Below are 12,631 nucleotides of genomic sequence, written 5' to 3' on the forward strand. Positions count from 1 at the left end.
GAGGACTGGAAAAACAACATATTTACTGCATTTGAGTTTGTCAGCGGATAAGAAAATATGCTTATACATACAGTTTGGTCTCGTTTTACAACTGATGGAAGTCAAAGCCTGTAGATTGAATTATAACAGACATTGTTCAAAAAGTGAAGAAGCAAATGTCACAGAGAAATGGCCCTCTTATATTTCATGACAAAAATCAAAAGGAAAGAAATTATTTTGCTTAAAGAAAGCAATGCGACTTTATTTTCATGTCAAATAAGCCCAAACTGACCACAAATGTTCTTAAAAAAAAAACAAAAAGACAAATACAGGATTATTACTGTTAACTAAAACCATAAAACATTGTTACTTGCAATAAAATGAACATTAACTAAAATAAATGGTAAAACAAAACATATTTCAACTAGTTGACAAGGCAACATTTCTCATTTCATTCAAGCACTAAAATAACTAAAACTAAATCAACTAAACTAATTACAACTAAAATGTAATAAAAACTATGGACATGTTTACAGTGTTTTTCACCTGCTTAGACACATTTTCAAAACTTTGCCTCTTTTTTTCAAAACTTTATGCACAAATCCAAGAATTGCACACACAAAATGCAAAATGCACATCTCTTGCAAAATGAAGCACTGCATTCAAAACATCACAAGCACATCTCAAAAGCAAACATTTGCAAACACCTTTGCCATAATATTAATTCCTCTTAGATTTGTGTGTGTTGCATAGAGAATTATGTGTTGTGTTTTGCAAAAAGTGTTTTATGAAATTGAAAACCGAGTCAAAGGCCGAGTATTAGCGTATGGTTTTGCAGATTTGGTGTGTGCTTCTGCTGTTTGAGTGTCAGCTTTCAGAAATTGTGTGACAAGTAAAGATTTTGTGTGCAAGCAGTTGAAAAAAAAAAAACTGTAAAAAGAAAAAATCTAATGACAACAAAAAAACATAACAAAATGACTAAAACTTTAACTGAAATTAAAATGTTAACAAAATCTAATAATAGTATATCAATGATGCTAAAATAACACTAAAATCATCCAGTACTTTTTTTATTATTAAATAAAAAGCCACGTAACAAATACAACCGTGAGCTTTACTAACATTTTTACTTTACCATTTAAATATTATTTTTCATATTAGATTAATGAAAATTTAATTTCTGCTTTACAGTGGACTACCAAGAATCGGTCTTGGAGGTTGGAGACATTTGCATGAAAATAATATCATTATGCAAATAATCTTACTGTACCCAAAATAGGCTTCCAATACTGTGCATCTTATATTTCACCACCACCACTAAAAAAAGTAAAAAATAAAATTTTGCATAGAGAAAGCAACGTGACTGTTTGCCCAGCTTAAAGGGTTAGTTCACCCAAAAATGAAAATTAGCCCATAAATTACTCACCCTCAAGTCATCATAGGTGTATAGGTATAGGAAAGAAGACTTTCTTCTTTCAGACGAATCCAGTCGGAGTTATATTAAAAATGGTTTTTGATCTTTCAAGCTGCTTAACGCCACTCAGCAGGTGTTGCATTGCTTCAGTTCAAAAGAAGTTAAATAAAAAGCGCCCATCCATAAAAAAAAAGTGTCTCACACGGCTCCGGGGGGTGAACAAAGGCCTTCTGTAGTGAATCGATGCGTTTTTGTAAGAAAAATATCCATATTCAAAATGTAATAATCACTTTAATGTAGCTTGCGCTCACTGTTGTAAACAGAAGCAGCTCCGGGCGGATGACGTATGAGGTCAGCGTTGCGCATGCGCCGCTCAGAAGTGATGCACGCGGAAACGCAGCGGAGAGATCAAAACAAAACAACGGTCAAGAGTTAGAAGTACAAAACGAGGATTTGTAAAGAAGAATGTCGGAGGATTTCGATATAAGCCAAGAGGAGACTGGTTTTGCTTTGCTAAAGTAAGGAAACTTTGCTTCCGTTGCTCAGTAATTTATGGCCTAATTTTCATTTTTGGGTGAACTAACCCTTTAAAGCTTAAATTACTAAACCTTTAACTGAAATTAAAATTTCAAAATCAAATATAAAAACCAAATCAAACAATTAACAAAAAACTATAATAGTTTATCAAGTGATACTAAAACAAAAATTTTCTATTATTTAGTTTTATAAATTCAGCACAAATAAAAAGCAATGTAAAACACAACAATGAGATTTACTCATGTTTTCCCTAATGTTTTAAATATGTGACCCTGCAGAACAAAAGCAGTCTGAAGTCGCTGGGGGATATTTGTAGCAATAGCCAACAATACATTGTATGGGTACAAAATGATTGATTTTTCTTTTATATCAAAAATCATTAGGATATTAAGTAAAGATCATGTTCCATGAAGATATTTAGTAAATTTCCTACTGTAAATATATTAAAACTTAAGTTTTGATTAGTAATATGCATTCCTAAGAACTTCATTTGGACAACTTTAAAGATGATTTTCTCAATATTTAGATTTTTTTGCACCTTCAGATTCCAGATTTTCAAATAGTTGTATCTCGGCCAAATATGAACAAACCATACATCAATGGAAAGCTTATTTGTTCAGCTTTCAGATGATGTATAAATCTCAATTTCGAAAAATTGACCCTTATTTTTCATGGGGTTTTTTCACATTACATTAATTAAAAACCAGTGGACTACAGAGAAATCGCTACTACAGAGAGCAAGACATTTTCTTGAAAATAATGTCACAATGCAATATTAAAAACCTAAAACGTGCTTCAAATTTGTTATTTGTCTCTTTTGATTTTAGGCTGTTTCTGAACATGTAAAGAGGTAAAGGCTTCACAGACTCACCTGGCTTTGGGTTCTTTGGGGAGGATGATGGGAGGAACTGGTTTGCTGTTTAGTGCGGGTGGCAGCTGGCCAGAAAACGTGGCACGTTTTACTTCTGGCGGCAGAACTAAACGATCAGAGAGGACGTCAAATGAAGCTGTACATGTGGGTTTATATCATCATGCATGAGTTAAAACAGAACAAATCTCTAACCTTTGTTCACAGTGTCACCGATCAGGACCGAACTCTGAGGAAACGGACAAATGAATCAGTTCCTTCAGGAGAAGAAGACTGTAATGAATGCATGGATGTGTCTCAAACTAGTACTTACAGATTTGGCTCTGGGAACAGGAGGCTTCAGTCTGTAAGACAAGAAGAAATGGTGTTACCAAACAAGGTTTAGCAAATAAGAGTCACTACCGGGATGATCTGAGTGAAACAAATCCCCCATTAAGTTCTCTATGATTATTCCGGATTCTAGACATGACTTGGGTTGCTCCATTGTGCATTTGCGGGATGCTTGAACTGGCAACACTAATGTTATAGGTTCAGTTCTTAGGGAACACACATAATGCATACTGATGAATATAAATGTATATTTAATGCACTGTAAGTTGTTTAAGATAAAAGTTGCTAAATGCATAAAGGTGATGCTAAGAACAGTAAGCAAAATAACTAATTATCAAAAACTATAATTTAAATGAATTTAGGCCAGCGTTATTTTTAGTATCATTTAGATACTGTTATAGTTTTAATATTTTGAATTCGTTTTTAGTTTTGTATTTTCATTTTTCATTTTTAAATAGTTAATTATTACTTATTTATAATTTGACACCAAATCGGTATCAAAGATTATATTCATGGTAAACTCAAAAACAATAAGATTTAAAATCATTTTAATAACAATACTTAAAGTGAACTGTACACAATAATAATAAAACAACTACATACAATCTTTCAAATTGATATTTGATTTTTTTGTTTTTTTATCTAATATTTTTCTAGGAGAAACTTTTTCAAAATGCACATTAATGTACTTGGAGTAAAAATGTTCTTAATTTTAGTTAATTATTATTCATTTACAATTTAACGCAATATCAGCATCAAAGGCTATATCTATTGCTCAAAACTCAAATAGAATTGAAAATAGTCGTAATACTTCAGTGAATTGTATGTAATACTTTAATTAACGATATTATTTTTTACAAGCAAACTAAATAAATAAAAATAGTTTTATACAATCTTTCAAATTGATAATTTTGTTGTGTTTGTCTATAGTCTTTTAATACATTTTTATTTTAGTTTTAGTTATTTCATCAAGTAAAAAATGCAGAAATGCTGCTTCGGCAGCTAGCTGAAAATTTGATTTTATTTCGAGTAAGAAAAATCTTTTTTTTTTTTTTAAATATGGTTTTATTTTTATTTTATGATAATAACCCTGATTTAGACATGCATACATTGGTGGTGGCGGGTCTCGTCCTACAGTTTTAGGAGGCAATGGCATGCGGGCCGGGCTTCGGGGTGCAGGCGGTTCTGGAAAAGATAAAATAATGAATGACATACAAGTCACTTTATCATTCTATAAAATCATTTTAGGTTATAAATACGTGGAGCGCTGACCTGCTACAGGTTCTAGATAGGTGTCATCATCATCCTGACAGAAACAAATATAAAGTGAAATTAAAATGATCACGATATCTGATAAGAATAACTACTTTTTTTCTTTATCATTTTGGATGCTCAGTCATGTTTACCTGCCCTTCATTTGGGTCCAAGTAAACATCTGGAAGGTCAGAGAGTACAGTAACTAAACATGCAGTGTGTCATCAAATAATACTGTAGTATCCAATATAAATATCTGTAAACATTGTGTTGAAATAACCTTCGTCTTGCTGAGGGGCCGGTGGAGGTCTCATCGGGGGTCTCTTAGGAGGGGCTTTTTTACCAGGTTTATCTTTACGTATTACCTCAGGAGCTAGAAAATATTAATTTGGAGAGTTTTATTGTAGATTAGGCCATCCATTTTTCTCTGAAGATTGATTTGAATGAAATTAATACTTGTATTCAGCAAGGATGCATTAAATTGTTCAAAAGTAACAGTGAAGACATTTACAATGTTACAAATAGTTTCTATTTCTAATAAATGCTTTTCTTTTCAACTTCTTATTCATCAAAGATTCCTGAAAAATAAAATGTATCACAGTTTCCACAAAATATTAATCAGCAGAAGTCAAGTCACCATTATTTATGTAGCACTTTTCAACATTGATCATAATCAGAAATGTGTGTTGAGCAGCAAACCAGCATATTATACTGATTTCTGAAGATCATGTGACACTGAAGACTGGAGGAATGATGCTGAAAATACAGCTGCGCATCACAGAAATACATTACAGTTTACTATATATTCACAGAGAAAACAGTTATTTTAAAGGGGTCATATGATGCTGCTAAAAAGAACATTATGTTGTGTATTTGGTGTAATGAAATGTGTTTATGTGGTTTAAGGTTCAAAAAACACATTATTTTCCACATACTGTACATTATTGTTTCTCCTCTATGCCCCGCCTTTCTGAAACACGTCGATTTTTACAAAGCTCATCAGTCTGAAAAGCGAGGTGTGCTGTGATTGGCCAGCTATCCAGTGCGTTGTGATTGGCCGAATACCTCAAGCGTGTGACGGAAATGTTACGCCCCTCACCATACTGTGTGATGCCGTCTCCCTGCACGATGAGAGAAATCCAATAAAACCCATTATAAATGAGGCATTTGTTGCATCCAGTGGGGACATAATTACGGATTATAATGACTTATACTGTCTTTTTACGCTTTGTGTTGCATCACGCCGCATAAACATAAAACCATGTCTGCATTTGTGATCGGAGAAATGACAAACAACAAGCGCTACTCTACACTGCTCAAAACTCGTGTTTAATCATGAGTGGCAAATTCTTTAAATATGAAACATACTTACAGTCTGTGAGTCAGAACAGCCGGCATTGTAGTCTACTCTCACAGGATCAGGAAACGGAAGACCAAACAAAGTGGTTTCGCTTTCACAACGAAACTCACAGTGTAGGGGAAGTCGTGGCCTAATGGTTAGAAAGTTGGACTTGTAACCCAAAGCTTGCGGGTTCGAGCCTCATACAGGGATTGTAGGTGGGGGGAGTGAATGTACAGCGCTCTCTCCCACCTTCAATACCACGACTGAGGTGCCCTTGAGCAAGGCACCGAACCCCCAACTGCTCCCCGGGCACCGCAGCATAAATGGCTGCCCACTGCTCCGGGTGTGTGTTCACGGTGTGTGTGTGTTCACTGCTAAACGCAAAGCACTAATTCCGAGTATGGGAACCACCAAATATCACCATACTTGGCCACATGTCACATCACATCACGTCTTCACGACATGGCGGCGGCGGCAGCAACAATACTACAGCAAGAATAAAAGTTACGCCTTCTTTCTTTGCGTGAACATTTGGGCGGTGTTATGCAAATCTTCCCACACAGTGACGTAGACATGTGGGGGCGTGTTAGAACGAGGCGTTTTAGGTAGGTGTGGTTAACTCTTAACTTTTATAAAGAATATCTCTTTGGATTTGAGACTTTAGTCTTTGCAACTTTACAGATTACTTCTTTATGCACCAAGAGCTTGTAACACTCCAAAGAGAAAGGAACAATTGGAATCGCATCATATGACCCCTTTAAATAACTAATAATATTTTGCAATATTACTGTTTTTACTGTAGTCTTACTCTGATAAATCCTTGATCCTGCATCAAAAACTGATTCTTTCTTTTCCTAATTCATGAGCTTGTTTTCAGAGACTCACGTTTGCTATCATTGGGGTCGATGTAAAACCGCTCCGGGTCGTGAGGTGGCTCTGGCTTCTAGAAGCAAAAGAAACACACAGCTGAATCTAAAAGCTACACAAGCCTCTTCTGTGAAATAAACTCACAATAAAGGCTAAGACACAGATATTGCAGTAATTTAGATGTTTTACCATGCTTTTCCCTATCGGGGTGATCTTGGCCGGTCGTGGCGGCGGTGCTGCCTGCCTTTTGGGAGTAACAGGGTTCGGGTTTCGATCCGGATAACCTAAAGAAAAACAAATGCTACATTAGACACTAAAATATTTTTATTTTTATTTATCAGCATTATTAATGCAGATAGATAGATAGATAGATAGATAGATAGATAGATAGATAGATAGATAGATAGATAGATACCCAGGTAAACATTCTCCTCTACTTGGCACGGTTGGACTTTAATGGTGGGACGTTCACATGGTGGAGCTTCATATGTATCACCATCTTCCTCATCCTGAAAATGGTTGAGATTGATCAGATGTGTATAAAAGAAGCTCACATGCATCCATAATTGGGTCACAAGAGGTAAATAGTCATATGCAATGATGTTATTAATTATGGTTCAGATTAGCCATTTAAGGGGCAAGAGAAACATCTTTTTATATTGACGATTATTCAAAAGTAGCTATGTATTCCCAACATGCGATGTGCCAACGATTTTTTGAGAGGTTCTGAGAAATGCTAATGTCATGTGGGATTGAGTTTCTTATACTAATAAACTGTTGACCTCACAGCTCTCAGAGAAGAATGATGGACAGTAGATGTAGGGAAGTGATACCTCCTGGAGACACAACGGGAAGTATGAATGTTCCCACACCTTTTAACTTTGTATGTCTATGTGTTTAGACAAGTGATATTTGCACAATACTTACAAATTCCCCCTCTGGCCAGCCATATCCAGAACTGTTATCTACAAAGAATTGAAAGGTTTTAATGAGATCACATGAAATGTGAAATAAAAAGTCCAACAGATCAATAATAGATTGCATTTATCACTTCACCGTCAGTACATATTTTTGTGTTTCAGTACAACGATATTTAGGTTCACAAACCTATTACTAGAATATTACAAGATAAAATACATTTTAAAAACATAAGATAAATGATTCTTCGAATGCAACCACAATAATTAAGATACACGTCACATTAACGGTGATAACCAATAAATACGAGCTCGGAATAATCGCCACTACAAGTAGCCTAACTTCTTGCAACAACAAACACAACAGCATAAGAAGTAAACCGTAAAATTGTAACATTAACACAGTACACAGAAACGTGTATTATTTATTTGTGCCGCGGTGCATGTAGGGAACTTGAGTTGATCTTCAAGAACGCCAGCATTCGACAGAAACGCGACAAACCGTCAATAAACTTTAGAAGAAATGCAGAAAATAAGTCACAGATAAGCAAAACGCTTGTGTTTGGATTATTTGCGTCTTTGGTGCTCTTGCTGTTTACTGTTAAAGCACTTTGGGTTGACAGAACGAAAAAAAATGTGATGATAATGAAAATTGGCGCGCTGCGTCAGCGCCATATTTGATGCTGCTTTGAGGTTTGTTTGACTTCCGAAACCTTTTTCTGGGCACAAAACTTACAGTAGACAAAAACTCCATAAAATAGTATTGAAAGTTGTGAAATCACTTGATCTAGGAGGACAGTGTGTGCCATTATAAATACTGTAAGCCGATCCCTCACAGCCTCATTTTCATCCAAGTTAAATTATATGGTGCCTAATTTGACTAACCAGCTTTTCTGCCTTTTTAAAAGGTGTTTGTAAATTTTTAAAACACGTGAGGTGTTTATGGGCCGTATTTATTTTCATTTTATTTACTCATATTTTACAGATTGCTGTAGCTGATTTTCACCGCTTTTTTGCTTTTGTATACAGTTCTGCGAAACATATTATTCTTATATGTACAGTTGATATAACCTCATACTAATTTAGAAGCTACATAGTTTTTTGTACTTTTATTAATTAATGTATTAAATATTTTAACTGCAGTATGCTAAAAGGTGATTAAAACTGAAATAGCACGTCACAAATGATCCCTTATACCTTTGTTTTAACCTAAAATCCTAATGTTTGTGAGAAAGTACATGAATATTTTGTTCTATAGATGTTTTAATCTTCTGTTTTTACACAGGTAAGGCATGTTGTCATCAAAGCACCTGTTCTTCTGGGTGGAGCTGGTGGTCCGCCATGTCTGTACAGAAGAAAAATAACAGGTAAATTAGACAGTTATGCAAGATTTAGAGGATAAAAATGTAATGTTTGATGAAAAATGACTTTAGTATTTACAGTAGAGATGGTTTCAACTTCCCAAAGAAACTCTAAAAATAAAGAAAACATCATTTTGGGTGACCAAAACACTCAGACTTAAAGTCTAACGAGAACAATATGCATTGATCTTTGCTAGCTGGTTTTGTTAAACACTTCCCGGATATTAAAAGATTATGTAAATATGTGGATGGAGAGTGTAGAAATGCTATAGGACGATGGAACATTTCACTATATGTAATATTATAAATATAAATAATATTTCATTTGTCAACACTCAATCAAACGGCTGCTTATCTTGATTTAGAAATACACATAGACGAATACTGTAGGTCATTGTTATTCACTTCTCTTTTGTTGCTACACGTACATCAGAGAGAAAACACAGCAGATAACTTTGATTATTTAATTCATAAAAGCAATGTTTTACTTTAAAGATATGCAAACAGGTTTAGTAATGTTTTGACTGAAGGCGAAGACATAAATATAAGCAGTTTAAGGCATTAAATGTAATCTTGGGGGAAAAGGTGCAAAAATAACAGAGAACAATGTGGCGTTTTATTCACTGCGAATGAGGAGCTGAAACATTAGCGTGTTAAAGTAGAAAAGCAGAAATTCAAAACTGTCTAACCTTTCTGAAAGGTATACATGTACATTATCTGACATCAATTCCAGGTAATAAATGACACTAATGCTTGGATGTTGCCACTTCAAATGATGATTACATTTAGCATCTAAAACTCAAATGCCAATAACATGTATTCCTAAATGTCTAACATACAACTAAATAGAAATAATTGTACTTTACCATGATACATGAGGCGTTCAGTTCATCAGGAAGCTCTCTGCTGTGAGGTTTGGATGCAAATGTGAGTCCAGTAAGTAGCGTGCTGGAGGTGTGTGTGTGTGTGTGTGTGTAAAAGAGAAAGAGAGTATTTGCATAGCAGGTGGATGATTTGAGCAGGTAGCTGATTATCCCTGTTAATAACAGAAAGACCTTTAACTGGCTCTGAGTTCACTAAAGCACTTTGTTCTCTCTCTCATTTGATGTTTAAAGGCATCTGACCACAGATGACGAGGTGAAAGAAAGAAGAAGTGTTATCAAGCCTTTCAGAGGAACAGAGTTTGGTGACACACAACATCACAGCAGACCATCTGTGAACGTCTCCAAACCCTGCTGATCACTGATCAGTTCCTGAGCTCATCCTGATGATGGCAGTGTGAACACACTGAATGCCCACATGATCCACATTCACACACACAAATGAACCATTAATTTTACATACATTACAAAGTTACATACCAGAAATCAGATTTTATTTTTTTTACCAGTTTCCTTCATGCTTTTGGTAGTTATCTTTTTTTCTTTGACTCTGCGTTTAACCCATCCAAAGTGCACACACACAGCAGTGAACACACACACACCGTGAACACACACCCGGAGCAGTGGGCAGCCATTTATGCTGCGGCGCCCAGGGAGCAGTTGGGGGTTCGGTGCCTTGCTCAAGGGCACCTCAGTCGTGGTATTGAAGGTGGAAGAGAGCGCTGTACATTCACTCCCCCCACCTACAATCCCTGCCGGTACGAGACTCGAACCCACAACCTTTGGGTTATGAGTCCGACTCTCTAACCATTAGGCCACGACTTCCCTATCTGTCTCTGATAGCAGCAGTGTTTTTCGGCATGAGGCTGGACAGACACATGATGAGTTATTATGAGGAAACGATTCGAACCATTTAATATGGAGTCACAGAGAAGTTGCAGGTCAGAAGAACACTGGCAGAAGTCTTACACACACTGAATCTGTAGGATGGCTCCCGCTGTTCTTCTCATCGGCTCTCAGTCAGCTGCTTAACCACAGGTAGCATTCACATCAGCTGCACTGTAACCTGTGTCAGATTTTGACAGTTTTCAATACAAAATTAGATACACCACTGATTTCATTCATTATAATCCCTTTGAGAGACTGAGAAGCACCACACCATCAGGAATGATAATTCAACAGTACAGATGATCTGATTGTTGATATCAAACATTTCTTTAATTCCACAGCTCAAACTACCTGGACTGGCTACGGACAGGGGCGTAGCCATCATTTCAGAAGTGAGGGGGACAGAAACGTGTATATATATATATATATATATATATATATATATATATATATAAAACATTATAATATAACATTTCTGTAATCTATATAACCTACCAGTAAACAGTTTTTGAACAGTAAGATTTTTAATGTTTTTTTAAAGAAGTCTCCTCTGCTCACCAAGCCTGCATTTATTTGATTCAAAGTACAGCAAAAGCAGTAATATTGTGAAATATTTTTACTATTTAAAATAACTGCTTTCTATTTGAATATATTTTAAAATGATTGCTGTGATCAAAGCTGAATTTTCAGCATCATTACTCCAGTGTCACATCCTTCAGAAATCATTATAATATGCTCAAGAAACCTTTTTTAATTATTATTATTATTATCAATATTTAAAACAGTAAGTAAATGTTTTCAGGATTCTTTGATGAATAGAAGGATCCAAATATCAGTATTTATGTGAAATAAAAAGCTTTTGTAACATTATACACCATACCATTCAAAAGCTTAGTCAGTATAATTTTTATTTTTTTGGAAAATAAATTATAGAAATGAACACTTTTGTTTAGCAAGGATGCTTTAAACTGATCAAAAGTGATGATAAAGACATTTATAATGTTACAAAAGATTTCTATTTCAGGTAAATGCTGCTCTTCTGAACTTTCTATTCATCAAAGAAACCTGAAAAAATTCTACTCAGCTGTTTTCAACATCATAATAATAAATGTTTTTGAGCAGCAAATCAGAATATTAGAATGATTTCTGAAGGATCGTGTGACTGGAGTATTGATGCTAAAACGTTTGCTTTGAAATCACAATAAATTACATTTTAAAATATATTCAAATAGAAAATAGTTCTTTTAAATAGCCTAGTAAAAATATTTCAAAATATTACTGCTTTTGCTGTACTTTGGATCAAATAAATGCAGGCTTGGTGAACAGAAGAGACTTCTTTAAAAAACATTACAAATCTTACTGTTCAAAAACTTTTGGCTGGTGTATAGGCAACTTTAATTGTTCTCTAATTTCTAGCTTTTAATTGACTTATAAATCAGATAACTGCTGGACAATAACTAATAATAATGATCTGTTTATATACTACAAACACTTTTTTTTATCACATAAGGCAGAATAGTTTCTATACTGTAATAAATGCTATGTCAATTAGCACTGCATTGTTCATATACTGTATTTATTACCTGGCGATGACTTGACAACCATATATTGTCGCAATCGTATGTTTAATGTCTTCATGTTTCCAAACGTTTCTGTTTTCTGTGAAAACAACTGTTTTCATACAGCGATAGCTGGACACTTTTGTCCATATTAGGAATTTCCTGGTACAACTTTCTGAGCGAGAGAGCCCTCCGGCTTCGAGTATGAATGAAACATACACTGCACAAAGTGTTTAGCGCTCCGCTATGTTCATCTCGCCTTATTCTGGGTCCGAATAAAACATCAGATCATGCACAGACTATCCTGTCACTTTGAATTTAAATCTATATTTATTCACACCGGCTCTTAAAAACCTCTATGCGAACACATTTGCCCAAAAAAGTGCGGGGGACGAATTTACGTGATATTAAAAGTGGGGGGGGGGGGGGCCCAC

General features: G+C 35.1%; 1 protein-coding gene across 1 annotated transcript; it reads right to left on the reverse strand.

Annotated features, from left to right (window-relative positions):
• Positions 1–77: 77 nt before the first annotated feature.
• Positions 78–10,162, reverse strand: LOC107559594 (proline-rich extensin-like protein EPR1). Its single transcript, XM_016243482.1, has 15 exons — positions 9,736–10,162; positions 8,949–8,980; positions 8,819–8,853; positions 7,519–7,556; positions 7,007–7,100; positions 6,781–6,875; positions 6,610–6,667; positions 4,663–4,755; positions 4,535–4,563; positions 4,401–4,434; positions 4,238–4,313; positions 3,112–3,142; positions 2,994–3,027; positions 2,802–2,907; positions 78–108 (listed from the first exon to the last, which is right to left on the reverse strand). Exons 1-15 carry the CDS (start codon positions 9,736–9,738, stop codon positions 102–104), a joined length of 765 nt encoding a protein of 254 aa, XP_016098968.1. The 5' UTR covers positions 9,739–10,162; the 3' UTR covers positions 78–101.
• Between the last annotated feature and the right edge of the window lie 2,469 nt (positions 10,163–12,631).

The sequence above is a fragment of the Sinocyclocheilus grahami genome, unplaced genomic scaffold (genome assembly GCF_001515645.1).
Source record: "Sinocyclocheilus grahami isolate Dianchi unplaced genomic scaffold, SAMN03320097.WGS_v1.1 scaffold692.1, whole genome shotgun sequence".
Classification (NCBI taxonomy): domain Eukaryota; kingdom Metazoa; phylum Chordata; class Actinopteri; order Cypriniformes; family Cyprinidae; genus Sinocyclocheilus; species Sinocyclocheilus grahami.